The 15,369-nt window shown below is 37.0% G+C and overlaps 1 protein-coding gene across 17 annotated transcripts in view; it reads right to left on the bottom strand.

Moving 5' to 3' along the window:
• LOC128091440 (poly(rC)-binding protein 3-like) overlaps positions 1 to 15,369 on the bottom strand; it is a 479,014-nt gene that overhangs the window by 51,941 nt on the left and 411,704 nt on the right. For 15 of the 17 annotated variants that reach the window (XM_052704577.1, XM_052704581.1, XM_052704580.1 and 12 more), the window contains one exon: positions 5,042 to 5,197. In XM_052704577.1, the coding sequence (XP_052560537.1) occupies positions 5,042 to 5,119 (78 nt within the window). In that variant the 5' untranslated portion in view covers positions 5,120 to 5,197. Of the gene's footprint in view, positions 1 to 5,041; positions 5,198 to 10,000; positions 10,127 to 15,369 lie in introns of all 17 variants that reach the window. The other 2 variants (XM_052704578.1, XM_052704579.1) reach the window with 2 other exon arrangements.

The following is a 15,369-nucleotide window of genomic DNA, read 5'->3' as shown; positions in this document are numbered from 1 at the left end:
GCTTGTCCCCAGAAATGTTTGAAGTCCACTTAGAAGGCTTCCAGAACCTTATAAAAAAACCTCAATGCCACAAATTTCTATTTTAATTCCCTTACTGTGATTTGCTTTCAGAAATATATCTCATTATTCCCAGCCAGAAGTACTTGCATCATTCAAAATACTCCATTACTTGTATTTATTCTCTCCGAGTATTTCTGAGAATGTCTGAACAAAGCTTATGCTTTCCAGATTTCCCCCTCTCACTGAACATGTATCTTCTAAATTATCTTCTCCCCTTTGTTGCCTCATCTCTTCCATTTACACCTCTCAGTATCTGGCAAGAGTCCTACTTCCCTCCCAGTTCTATCTTTCCTTCTTTATCCTGTCTATACATTATTTCCTTACTCTTCATAACCCATCTGACTTCATTAATACAGGTTGTTTTCTATTTCTGAGCTTTCTCTTTTCTCTAAAACCTTTCCCAAACTCAACATATTCCAATTTGCTTTCTTGAGGGCTTCACAGCACCCATTATAGTTTTGTAGCCACATATCTTAGCACAATGCCAATGGAAATCATGTACCTTTTCTTCTGCAGGTTTGTATTCAAGGGAGGAAACAGAGACTCCTGTGCCACCACTATGATATGTAAATCGAAATCAGTTCATGATCTTGCTGCCCTTTTCATGCTGGCACATTTGAGTATATTCTTACGTTCCAGCTCATGCATCCAACATTTAAATCTCCATGAAGATTCTTTCCTGAAATGTAACACTTCTTTACCAGCACAGCCTCTTTACCATCTACATCTAAATTTAAGTTCTAATGGTAAGTCAGGGTCATAATCAGCTGGTCAATATTGGTTGTGTACAAATGTAAACCAGAAAAAAATTTAAAAAACCCCACCCAAATAATGTAATTATTATCCAGTACCATCAAAGTAAGTGCTTCTTCTGAGTTATTTCATTCCGGGCATGAACTGACCAAAACTAGAACAAGAGTGCTACAAAGGTTAGGTAAGTAGGTAGAGATCTGTGGGCAAGCAAAAATATTCCATAATCTTCCAGTCTCATTATTACTGGTAAGAAAGAAAATCAAGCAATTGCAAGTCACAGAATGGAGAAAAAATGTATGTAAAAGGTGAGCAAGGAACGATAAGAGACAAAGAAAGCTCTCTCAAAGAACCAATAGCATGCAGAGAGTTAAAAGAAGTTCAATTTTGACAAAAATAATGAAGAAAGAAAAAGTGAAGCTTTTCTTTTGGAGTCTGAGCTCTGCTTCTCCTTACAGAGGGCTCTCACAGCTGGGGACTGTTTGCACATGAATGCACATGCTCACAATCTGTGATCCAGAAAGCCCTTCAAAAACGTTGACCTGATCCTAGTAAATGGTGCCATTTTTGCTTTTGCTGAAATCAGAAGTCTAACAGTCACTCCAGTATTTTAACCCTCTCCGGAAATTCTACTTCTAATGCCAACAGAGGTGATAAAACATTCATACCCACTCAAGTTTCTGCCCTACAGATTGACATTACTTGTTTAACTTCAAGAAACAGTAGGAATTAGACGGAAAATGCAGAAGTAGCACAATGTAAACAGCCCCAGCCCATATTCACCATTCTTCTCTACTGAAATATATGAAACATTTTTAGCCCTTAATGTGGTACATCTTTGTCATTAATAAGAGATGAAAACGCGTCTCTGCATTATTTAACATACTCTACATGTGTAGTTCCTGCACATACTTCAAAAGTTTCCACAGTTCCTGCATTCAGGTACCTCAGTCAACAATGTCTTGAGCAGCAGAGGATGCAGTGCCATTGCAGCTTTATTCATTTTTGTCTATACTGTCCTTAAAAGTTTCTTTTGAAGGCTACTGCAGCAGGTCCAGAGAGCCTGCTCCCCTCTTCATGCATCCAAATATATTCTTCCTAACGTTTCTCTCCAAACTCCCTTCAAACAAAGACAACTGCTTATCTGCAGATGTGAAGATCAACTTCTCATGTGTCATATTCTCTAAAAAGCCCTCCTCTACTACACTGTGAGAAAGCCTGAGAAATGTTTTGTTGCTACTGGTTTCTCTCCAAGGCTGACCCACTCTAGTCTTTGTTCCTGAGATAACACAGCACAGGATGGAAATTACACCTTTCACCTTACACTAGCACACACTTCCTGTAGTTCTGGCTGAGATGGAAACCGCTCATATTAGGCCCTAGAAACACTTATCCCAGGGTCAAGATGGCTCCTGCCTGATTTCCTTTTGTTAGATATTTAAGTTCTTTTTGATTTTTCCGGCTTCACTGTTTGTTTCTAAACACGCTGACTCTTTCATTCAGTACCTCCTTATAGAGGCCTGTCCATTCATATAAATCCCGATTTTTCTGTCTGCAGGTGCACTACTGTGACAGAACTTACCTTAACTACATAATTAAGACGTCCGTACTTGACTACAATGCTCACGTACAAATCACCTGGAAAGTACACCAGAAAATTTCCTAATTCTGCAGGGTTTATAGTTGAGATAACTGAGCATAGGAGTGCAAGTTATGAACTTTCCATGATAAGGAATGTAGGTGCCATAAAGCACACAGACCTTTCACCATGTGAAAGTTCACAAGTACCAGAGATTTAGAGACAGAATCAAAGTTAGTGGGGAGAGAGCTTGGTATTTCCATGAAATGCATGAAAAAACCACTGATTTTAGAATTATCTTTCCTTGAATTTTTGCAGTTTGCCACTGTTATTTTTAAAACCACCCATTTAATTCCCCTCTCTCTGGAGTTATGACCAGTTATTTACAGCTCAAGCTCAGTCTCAGTTAATTATTTTGTCTAGAAATACTAATTAGAGATCAGCGATTTCCAACAGCGTCATTACCACAAAAAGTCTTAAGGAAGAGCAAAGCAGCATGTTTCTTCTTGTTTTTCAGAAGCAAATACAGCTTTCAGAGCAACCTTCTCATATTGAATTCAGATTAAATCAAAGATCCTTCATTCCTCAATATCAGCATTTTTAAATCACGGAAATGATATCACAGGAACCATAAGGTTTTGTCTTTTATCACCAAAATAAATCCTAATTTAGTGTGCTCTTTGCAATTTTTAGGTACAATTGGACACATGATTAGAGCATACTGGAGTTAATGGTATACCCATTGTGCCTTGTTAGCTGAGGATGCATGGTATACTCCCACTTAGGCTTTGAATTTCAGAGCTTTTATGGGTTTAATTTAAACCCCTGGGGCTAAACATGCACTGAATATTGGACACACAACATCCAATGCTGTTAAAAGTGACTGCATACACAATAAACTATATTTAACACAGAAAATTAGCTCTAATTTCTTTCTCATTAATGTATCCATTGTTTCATGAATAGAAAACAATACCACCAAACCACAAAATAACAAAACTCCAGCCCACATCTTAACTAAATCATTCTGAAAAATGACAGATACTTGATTTTTGCTTTAATGGCAGGACTCTGAAAGAAGCAGAGCAGTTTGGCAGTGACAAATAAAAAGAACTTCTAAGCATATAGTAGTATGGCTGAAGCCAGTAGGTTATGCCAATCAGAATATGGATGTGTTCCCATGCCTTTCTGACTTGGGAACCAGAACACAGTGCAACTGACCCTTATTTTGAGTGCAGACATGGACATGGTTTTCGGTGGGCTCAGTAAAAGAATGTTATTAAATTTGTTTGACAGATCCTTGTTTAAGATGCAGATTTTACATACCGGATGCCTGCCTGGAGCTGAGAATTTTTGGGGAAAAATATCAACCAAAATGGTTGCCCCATTTCAGAGAAAATACATAACTTGATCTGTAATACTATAATTCTGTGGGGTTTTTTTTGTTTGCTTTTAATTTGAAAACTTAAACTGTTCCCCCTCATATTTCCTATCATTTCCATGAGTAAAATACTTAAGGAGATACCTTAATGTCCTATTTATGTGGGTTCATGGAATGGGTTGGAAACATGCTTTCAAAATGTAAATATATTTTTAGCTTTTAAATTAAATTCCTGGAGTAAAACTAGATTTTAGAATTACACATATAAATTTGATCTGCAGAATAGTACATACATACATTCACTATCCCTTGTTAATAAAGAGCCGAAACTGCCTGATTTATACGGCATTCATTCCTTAAACCAAAAATGCTTGGTGTGGCTGATGGAAATGATAATAACAAACCAGTGAAATGTGTTTTTTAATTAAAAGCTCATTTTGTGATCTGATAACGTGCAATAAACAGCTATCAGACTGTTAAGTCTGACAATACTGAATTGGCACTTTGTCTATGGCACAGATTTCACACTTATCTGTGTGTTTAAGTGCTGTGATGTACAGAAATGAGATTATAGTCAACCTTCCAAAACAAACCCTCAGGGAATCTGGACAAAGGCTTGTTATATCGAGGGTTCACTCTAATAAGATGCTACATGAGAATAACAAAGAGCTATTCCATTTGAATTCAACAGGAATATTCAGTAATTCTGTGACAATTACTTCACTCAAATCAATGCTGTGATAACACAGCAAAAAACAAAAAAACAACCTGTGAAGTCCAGCAAATGACGAGAAAGACGAGCTGTATGCAGGTCACCCTCATGCAAAGATTTGTCTAGTTTGGCTAAACATCCATAGAAGAACTATGGATTTTTGCTACCAGAACTGCTCAAAACAGGTTTGTGATAAGCAAGCCTTTTTTCCCATGAGCTTAAAATCATGGAATCTTTTGAATTGGAAGGGATCTTTAAAGGTCATCTGGTTCAACTCCTCTGCAGTGAACAGGGCTATCCACTGCTAGATCAGGGTACTCAGAGCCCCATCCTACTTGACCTTGAACCCTGACCTGTTCTGTCCCCAAAACAGGGCTGCAGAGCATTCTTACATATAACAACTTGAAGTAAAGGGGCTGATTTTTGAGTCACAGTAATGGCGCTTTTGACTCTAACTACAAGAGGAGAGGCAGAGCTCTGCCAGTATCACTGCCAGCTTCTGATGGCACACACACGTTCAACAAACAGGCAAATGCTGTGGCCACAGGAAATGCTTCACCTTGCCGTGCATGAGAAGGCGTATGGTAAGTGTGACATTGAGACCTCCTTCAGACACTTTTGAGTCCTTCGGGTTCATCCTGGCCTTGTATCTTCAATACTTGGAAACAACTTCGTTGTGTTTTTTTGTTTTTTTTTTTCTCTTCACTTAATCAACCTGCAGAGAAGGAAAAAAAGCACAATTGAGTGTCCAAAGCTACTCTGAACCAATAATATGTTATACAAACCAATTAACATTCCTCTCTTTGATTTGCTGGACTGCTGAAAAGGCTCTTTTGATTATTATCCTTCCCCTACCAACTCTCTCCAGCCATTCACCAATTACATGATAAATTCCCTTCAGAAACATTAAAAATTCTCTTAACTTCCATTGTTCCAAGGCTGAAAGTACAGAGTACAACAAAGGGAAATACAGTGTCTTCTTAACAGCACTTCTCCTGTTACCTTTTGTGGTGTGTACATGCAGTATATAAAAGCAATTTTACATCTGCCTGGCACTATGTCCATTTCTCTCCCTTTCTGTCTCTGTTAAAATTCCATTTGCTCTTGCAGGAGAAAGACTTTTATTTTCTCTCCAGCCAGAAATTAATTCTGATCCTAAACACTGATCCCTACCAGCAACAGCAGATGACATGCTATCAAAGACATCTGAGTAACTAAGAGCCACTTGCTGCTGTAAATCTGGGCACTGTCTCACTTTGTTTTTGTCTGCCAAGACCCAGGGGTGGCTCAGTCCCTCCACAGCCACAGTTCAAGCTTCAGCTCTACGTAGAAGGAAGATGTGTCTTAATTCCTAATGACAAATTGCAGATTTTAAGTCATTTATGAAGTCATAAATATCCTAAAATACTAATGAAAGCTGTAAGGGTTGGCCTTAGAAAGATAAACAAGATGCATTACAAGTTTATTCATGCAAGGACATTTATCAGTACAAATAACGAGGGCAAACAGCAACATTACCAAGGGCAGACAAATTCCACAGTAAAAGAGGTTTAGAGGTTCTCCATTCAATTTTGTCCTTTTCAGGCCTGTATTACAGAGCATACAATTCATAAACAAGCCACTCAGTTTCAGTAAATGTTTTCTTATTAACTGCAATCCTGTCTATTAGCTTTGGATTTGAGAAATTCCAAAAGGTTTGGCTAGCTTGGGAATTCTCCTGAAAATGTAGGAGAAAGTCTCACAGTTTCATCAAGTAATTAAGCTACATCTTTACAGCCATTAAGCACTGACTAAAGCAAAGTCTGTCTAGCTGAGCATATTAACTGTAAGAGAAGTGAATAGCAGATGTGTAAAGAAAGAACATAAGAAACGTGTTCTTATGGCCTCAGGATGCGCCAGGAGAGGCTGATATTAGAAAAAAATAATTCTCATGAAAAGCGGAGAGGCAGTGGCACAGGCTGCCCAGAGAGGTGCTGGAGTCACCGTCCCTGGAGGTGTTCAAGAAACATGTGAATGTGTCACTAAGGGATGTGGTTAGTGGGCACAGTGGGGATGGGTTGGCAATTGGAATAGATATCTTAGTGATCTTCTCCAGCCTTAATGAGTGTTTGACTGTACGTATGGAGTCACCATTGACAGAGTTGAGACATCAGAAATCAGTGATTCATGGTCTTCCTGAGTACAGGTATAATGAATAGCCATTTCTGGACCAATTCTCAAGGAGTTGGTCTGAATCCATACTCACATTCCTCAAAAGTTCTGTTCTCATAGATTAATTTTATCTGATTTTCCCTAACTCAGCATGGAATCACTGCATTTCTTATTGTTCACTCTCTAAACAGGACCATAGCCACTGAAATAAATCCCAATTATTCCATAATTTTACACGTACCGCTTACATTATACATTATCTATCTGCACAGAGAAAAGTGGAAGAGAAGCAAAATGCCTGGATGGAAGACAGTATACTGGAACGGCCTGGCTGTACTTCTCATGCACCATGTCCAAACACTTTCTGCTTCTGCCCCTGCAAAACACAGGCGCACTTCTGCAAGTCTACACTAGCATACATTTTGGAATTTACCCTGGACTGTACTGAAGCAAAACTGACCATCTGAGATCTCTGGAAACCTGAGGTACCCCGGGGCATGCCAGGATTGTTTCACTTGGTGGACATTCTTCAAGTAGAATTAAACCACTGAAGTTCTGCCAACCAAAATGTTGTGATGAAGGTATGGTTGCGTCTCTAATGAAGTGTATTCCCACATGGGAAAATAATACTAGATTAGATACAAGTTTACAATTGGAATGGCCTTTTGCTATGTTCTGTGATGCTACATTAGTATGATCACATTGGGATTTTTTTTCCCAGAAAATACTTTTCCCAGAAAGTAGCATTCCCTCCCCAGCCCTGACCTTTTTATGGAATCACAGAATGTCTTGGGTTGGAATGGAACTCAAGAATGATCAAGTTCCAAACCCTCTATCGCAGGCAGGGCTGCCAACCTTGACATCTAATACTAGATTTTCCAGATTAAGTAATACTACTTTTCCAGATTAAAACTATTAAACCTGCATTTTTTGCTAAGAACTTTCGGGTTCTTTTTAAAAAAAGAAGTAAAAAAAAAATACTGTTACAAATATTGTCAAAAATATCATGACCATTTCACTTTTTTTTTGGTAGAATTTACCCCTCCTCCCAACACATTCAGACTCTGGCACCTGATGCTGAGAAGCAGAACAGATGTCTGGGGGAGGGCTGGGAGTGCATGTGCATGCAAGGAGTCACGCAGCTGTGTGAGATACAAACGGAATTAATTCAAGAGGGCAATCTCACAGAATAAGGAAGAAATACATGGTATCTGTATATATATCATGAAGAGAGAAGGGTGCTTCCTTTGTCAGGTCATTTACAGCTGCCCTTGATATCCCCAGATTGAAATAAAATGCATTATTATTTATCTAATTAGGTAAAGCACTTCTTTTCTGCAGGCATCATCACGGACATGTACCAGTCCAGATCTCTGGGTGCAGGCAGATGACCAACCACAGCACAAGGAAGAGAATGGTTCCCTTTACAAAGCCTTCTATTGGTTAGCAGTACATCCAAACCTACTGCTGATATATGTAAGCACATGATGAATATCATGCGATGATGATAACGTGATGATTACATGATGAAAAACAGTAAAATCATTTCTCCTTCCTTTCAAAATTTGAACAATTTACTATGTTTCTGGCTTCTGTGTGCCTCTGTGTGTGAGCTTTCCTTTCTGAAACTCTGAGTGATGAGGTTCCATGGCTACTCCTGGGTCTTGAGAAAGTCAAAGTGCTACACTCTTCCTGACTTCAGAGGAAAGACACAGAGACTCCACAGGTAATCAGAGAACATTGCACAGGCTGTTGCAGTCAATTGCATGGCTAAATGTTAAGAGTGAAGTTATATGCACTTTACCCAGCCGCCAACAGACAGCCAGTGGTGACAGAAAAAGCAGACAATATGGCCCCTCTGACCTCAGGATGCAGGACCAGGATTCATAAAATCCAAAATCCAGTGCTCTGCATCACCAGATAACAAGTAATAACAGTCCAGAAACTGAAGGAAAGTAAATTGCACTGCATGGGTCCTAGCAAATAGCAGATCTTTGCCTCCTACAAGACTAAACATGAACATCTGAAGACATTTCTGCTGTGGTTTATTATGTAAAAAGTGAAAAACTCTTTGTAGGTAGAGACATGCATTAAAATGCTTCTTAGAGATTCCGATAAAGCAAACGCTTGTTTAATGCAAATGTCTTTAACGAGTGTTTCTACACATTTTCAACATTTCTTATCCCAAGCTGGCATGCATGCTCATAATTCACTACATAAGAGCCATTAATTTTCTCACATGGCTTTTCAAGAATTTTTGGTAGATTATCAGATTAAAAAAGCAAGCAGTTAAGCCATATTTTCCTCCAAAGACTACTCCAAAGACTAGCATAGTTTCTCAATGATTTCACTGAATTACTATAAGCTCCGAGATGACCTCTAGGGCAAAACGGCACTGACACTACACACACAGAGGTAATGAGTCCATGCAGCACAGGAAGAAGTGCGAGATGTCTGTCACAGGCCTCAGACATGAAAGGTGAACGGAAAAGTCAACGTCATGATCCGCTTTCCTCCTAATACTCAAACAAGCTAATCCCCATCCAAGAAAATAAACAGATGGTTGTAGTGACAATGGCTGCACAGTGCTGAAAAATACTTCCTTTAAAACTCTCAGGTGGGCACTTAAGGTATGCAGGATAAGAAGGTCTTTGACCCCAGCAGGTCAAAGATGCCAGAGATGAAGAAAATCAACATGGTACACCAAGGCAGATGTCAAGTAATGGATCTCTGAGTTTAAAGCTAAAATAAATCGGCATTCATTAATCTGCCAAGCAAAAAAACTCATCTGAAAGATCCAGAAAAACAAAGCAGTGTGCATGGAGTGAATCGGGACAGTCAAAGAAACACAGGAAGAGACACAGAGAAGAAAGAAGGAAAAAGTCCAGGAGAAAGAGATGAAACTTCAGTTGGCTGATGCAGATAACTCTGTAAGAGGAATCAATGTGAAAGTATCACCTGAAAGCATTCAAGGAGAATGCCTGTTTTGGTAAACGAAATGTGGATCGTGTAGTTGTTAAGCTGAGCTTGCCAAAAGACAAAACTGGTAAAAGCATCCAGCACAGCATTTGCTGTGTTTGAGGGACTCTTGAACTTAATTGTGGTGCTTCATAATCATCAGTAGAAAGATGTAAATGTGAAGAAAGCATGAAGGAACACAAGGATATAATTCAAAAGTACCAATTCCATTTGTTTAACTGGAAGATATTTAAACAGAGAATAGAATGGGGGAAATTACAGTGACATTCAGCAGAAACTGTATCTATTTTAAATGAGGACACTTAAATTTTTTTGTCTAGTTCCCATGCTTCAATTGGTTCAGAAGAAGAAAACTTAAATAAAGGAAAACATAAGAACATCCACTCACTCACAGCACATCTGTCATTTCAGCAATACATGGAACCATCCCAAAGGAGGGGTAGCTAAGCAGACGACCAAGCCTTAGGGATGGGAAGCAGGAACAGGCAGCAGCTGAACAAGAAGACTAAGTAACCTGAAGATGAACAAAAAGAATTATCATGAGCAAGTAATACACTGATGCTATGAAGACAGAAGTTAAAAGTTTGGTTTGTTTAGCAAGAACTCTTTTTTTTTAAAAAAAGATGAAAAATAAAATGTCATTATCAAGAAAATGTAGTAAGAGTGAATAAAGACAAGCAGAGAAAATCAAACCATGTGAAGCCATGAAAGGCTGTACCTAAGTTCTCTTGATCAGAAGCCTCCCATGTGGAGGGAGACCTCTCAGGAATTGAAAGAACCACTGTCAGGGAGCATGATGAGAAGCATGGACCTGCATTTTCAGCAGAGTTCTTCAGGGACTTATTTATGCTACTTACACGATTTTATCCTTTCATTTAATCTGAAGGGAATATAGGAAAGGAGAAGGTGATTGAAGGAAATGGAAGAAAATTACTATAAGGCAAGAACTGATGGTGTTATCAATAAAAATTTACTCATTCACCCATATATTTAAGGTTTTAACCTAAAAATAAGCTTCCTTTTTTTTTTTTTTTTTTTTTTTTTTAGTAAGCTAAGCAGTTACTATCTCTGGCTTGTCACTTGGAAGTAACATCTCTGGATGCTGAAGGACTAAACAGTATAATTAGACAAAAAAAACATTGGCAGAACTTTAAACAACATCAACACAACAACCAAACCAAAAGCAAAATCAGAAGCAAAGCCAACTCCAATCATACTGTTTTATTTTGAGGATATTCTTTTCAGAAATGTTGATAAGTAGTAATTATCATTGTCTATTTATGGCCTCAAAATAAAAAAAAAGAAGATTCGATGTTTGCTATGTGTAGACTTCTTCAGTTTATATATCAATCAAAGAATAAAGACATCTGGTGTTACTAAACCATACTGCTATGAGGTTACTAAGAACAAAAGGCTCACAGGATGCCCACAATAACATAACAGTAATAACAACAACAACTCTTCAAACGATTTCTCAATAGCAACTTGTAAAAAGAGAAAATATGCCTTAAAGCACTTCAGCTTTACACAGAAACCTTACCAGAGTATCTGATTAAGAAACAATGGCTAAGGAAGCAGGTGCAGCATCAACCTTTCTACCTCGCAAGTTCCATGTTCTAAATGAATAGGAATACTGAATAGGACTGTATGCAAAGGAATGAGATTGTATATTTTATTCATATCCTTATCACTTCTATCCCAAAATAGATTTAATGTTAATCTCTAACTCTTTAATGAGGTGAACAAGATCTACAGAACTTGGCTCCATTAAATCATCATATCATGGCCCAAGTAAGTAAGTTGATATTGTTGATTATTGTAAAAATCTTTGTAATTCTGATCTGTTAAACTCTGTAGTTACTTCAGATATCTGGAAGTAGTAGGGTCACCAAAGACATGAGAACTTCATAAGAAAATGATAGATTGAGAGAAATAGCATAACAACTCTTATATATCAAATATAAAAACTGGCAAAACACCCGGAGTGTTGCCTTTCCAGTGTAATTTTATGAGGTATCTAAAGAGGTACCCTTTTTATTTTTCTTGAGGAATATGGTTAACACATTTAGTCAGAGGAATAAATTATACTACCTACAGAAGACACTGTCTTTGTGTTCCCCCTGAAATGTGTAATGCTCTTACTCTATAGGATGAAGATCATCACCAGATATCAAATAATCTCTGAAGAAAACAGCAAAAGATTAGAGACAGACAGATTTCTATTTTCAATTGATGTATGCTCAGTTGCTGAACTTGACATGTAAGAGCCCCATTCTTTAAACTGACTACTTTTGTTCATGCTGGTCAGAAGGCATATACTTCAGCCAATGACTCTGCATGTTTGCTTACTGACTTTTTAAAAAGAAATAAACAGCAATATATTTATTTACTCTTTCATTTGTAACATTTTCTGTAAAACCTTTCAAGTAAATAGCAGAGCAAAAAGAATTTATTATCAGAAGAAAGCTCACAGAAACACCATGTAGACTACTGTATCATTATGAATTATTAGATTATTATGATTCAATTATGATGAATTATCTATCTTAAGTCAATTAATACCAAGTTATGATGCTGTATCAGAATAGACAGCTACGTACTGCCAAAATATAGAAAATTATCCCTTCAGAAAACATCATATGTTCATCAGGCAATAAATGCTACCAAGTGCATGGAAATTAAGTATCAGAAAATCCAGAGATGCTGCACAATGGCCTTCGGCAAACAAATCAGATCTGAGATCCCAAGGATCCTGAGTGATTTTCAAGTTATGGAAAACACAGTGATTCTTTTCCCAGTGATATTTTCCATTCTTTCCCTTTTTTTTTTTTTTCTCCCCCTGTTATTATTCCAGAAAGAATTACCTTGACAAGAATACAGAGCATCTTTACAGTTTGTGGTGAAATAACAAAAAACACAACAACACAACAGTGCGCATGGCAATACTTGGTACAGATTCTTTTGGCAACTAACTCTTCTATATATATGAAAAGGTCATCCAGTTAACAGCTCTCATAGATGGAAACATAAACTCCACAAATAGGAAGGTTGTAGAGCCATGTTAATACCAGCAGCCCACCATAAATTATTCTGTGCAAATATTCTCTAGGAGGATTCATATGTGAGTTCAGGACTGACCAGAAAGTGCTTTTTTCTCTTTCCTAATGGTGCTGAATGCAATTAACTGTGAGCTTTATCGTGGACTTGGCAGTTCTCAAGATCAGGGAAGACAATATACACATATGGTGGACCAGCTATCCGCTAGAGATTATTTTCTAATCATAGCTTTGAGAACAAAATCAGCTTTACGTGCCACTTTATCCTCTGGCTCCAAAATCCTCAAGTTCAGCACTGGTTTTGTTTTTTTCTCTTTCTTTTCTTATGTGTTTTTGTGGGGTTTTTTTTGTTGTTTTTTGTTTTTTTTCAAGTTTTAAATAGAAATTTTGCTTTACTTGCTTATATGTAAATACTCCAACTTAGTTGCATAAATCTTTTTATGCAGCCTGAAATAATAAAGCTAATAAAGAAATATGCCTGTCACAGTGAAGCTAAGGAAAACAGCACAGGAAATAATGCTTACATCCTATCATATAAAAAAAGATTTTCAGTCCACATTGTTCTTGAAAAAAAAATAAAAAAAACCAAACCATCACCATTTGGATGATCAAAACATTATGAATGTGTGTTATATTTGCTAAATTATTTCTGTTCCCTAAAGTCAAATACACAACTCTGACGTATTACAGACACAATCTTTAGCTTTCTGAAATAATATTTCAGTTGTAAATTTACCTCAATTTAATTCAGAGCAAATAAGACAACTCATAATGTTCTGGAGCAAACACATTCTGTTTGTGGATTTAAAAATAACTGTATTCACTCTCATAGAATAGAGAAATTGTTCATGTGCTCGATTTCGAAGATACTTTGAGTGAGTAAGGTTTATAAATACACATATAAAAAGATGATATGATCCTATTCTATTTTATACTTTTATATTGTGTGTTATATATACACACAGCATACGATTACATGCTGGAAACTCATTTGGGTACCTTTTATGTAATACATGTGGATGATCATTAAAGATTGATGGGCCATGAGCTAAGAAGCAAGTATTAAGAAAAGCACGATTTTTTAAAAGACAGCTTTATCTTTAGCAAAAATAGTCTCACACATAATGAAGAATTATAACTTTCTTTGAAAGAAGAATTCTGATAATTCCTCATTGATCAAGAGAAAAAAATGCCTCTAACCAGTAAAATATTTCAAGAAATATGGGAGCTTCTTTAATGGGAAACATTGACCCATTAGGTATGTTTCTACTATGCACAGAATAGATATTTAATTTACTTGTATTTCTATAATTGCATCAATGTTCAAATGATATCTGCCTGTATGTATTTGTCAAACCTATTTGTAAATTAAAAGTTTGATGAATGAGTCAGTTGTTTCACTCAATCAAATACAAAACATATGTGTTGGCTAGGGAAAATAAGCTAATAGTAATAATGCAGTTCAACTTGTTAAATAGAAAAATGTTATATATTGATATAATTGAATCTAACACAAATAAACAAAAAGTCACTTCTGTAATCACCTTAATTATGTTATTTACAAAGTTGTGATTTGAAAATCCATTCAAGCTCTCTAGATGAACAAATAAATACTCATTAACAGGAAAAAAAAAAAAAGCATCTTGAGGGAAGAAGATGAGCTCCCATTGCTCTGTCACAAGGGAATTGGTATCACTTTCTGCAGTGTGGGAATTCTTGAAAAGAGAAATTGGTCTAACAGGAACACAATCCTAACAGATGCAAATAGAGGCTGAGTGCTGTTGAAGACTTTGCCATTCATGGGGGTAAAAAGAAAAACAAAAACCAAGGTTGCAATGCTCTGTCAGTTTGTTGGAATTGTTGTCATCAGAAGTCATGCTCACAAAATGAATATTCGGGTTGCCTATCACTGGTGATTAGTCAAAAACTATAGCATGACAAGAATTACACTGCAAAGCCCAAGACTGTGCAGTGGGAATGAAAATCAGGAAATTCCCAGCATGTTATTTGAAAATATGTTTAAGAAGAGTGAAAGAAAAAAAAAAAAAGAGATAAAAAACAATCAGCCCACAATAAATGGCTTCTTCATGGACAGTCAATACTCAGAGTAAAGAGCCAAGCACATGTCAAGATTTAAGCAACCCAAATCAATATGTTTGTCACTGATATAAACAAGGAGAATCTTGAAAACTCAAAAAGCGAATCTAATTGATGAAGTATTCAAAAGCCAAGAAAAATTAAATAGTTTATTTATTAATGACTTAAAAGCGCCAGCTGTAAAGTGAATCACTTTGTCTTGTTTTAGCAATGGCAGGAATCAGTGCTATAGATATCCATTTGCTACTCCCATGCAACCACTGAAAAGTATTTTTGCAAAAAAGCACTAGTTTGTTTCACAATGTCACTGAACTGAAACACTTCATAAAGCATCTGTCCTTTCATTTATTCTTCAATCTCCTTCCTCACAGATACATTCAGACATATTTATATACATGTAGATACAAAATCCCTGACTGGTCTCAAAAACATTTCGAAGAGATACAGTGATGTCCTATCTTTTAAATTCACTCAAATTTCATGGAGCCACAGTATAACTAGAGGAGAGATGTCATGTTTCCAGCAAGGGAAAATCCATGGTACAGACCTCGCAGTGAACTTCCAGCAGAGCTTCCAGCAGGTGCGTCAGCAGATGCACACTGGT

The sequence above is a fragment of the Tympanuchus pallidicinctus genome, unplaced genomic scaffold (genome assembly GCF_026119805.1).
Source record: "Tympanuchus pallidicinctus isolate F22 unplaced genomic scaffold, pur_lepc_1.0 scaffold5, whole genome shotgun sequence".
Lineage (NCBI taxonomy): Eukaryota > Metazoa > Chordata > Aves > Galliformes > Phasianidae > Tympanuchus > Tympanuchus pallidicinctus.
Note: the sequence above shows the minus strand (reverse complement) of the source record. Positions and strands in the feature narration are given on the sequence as shown.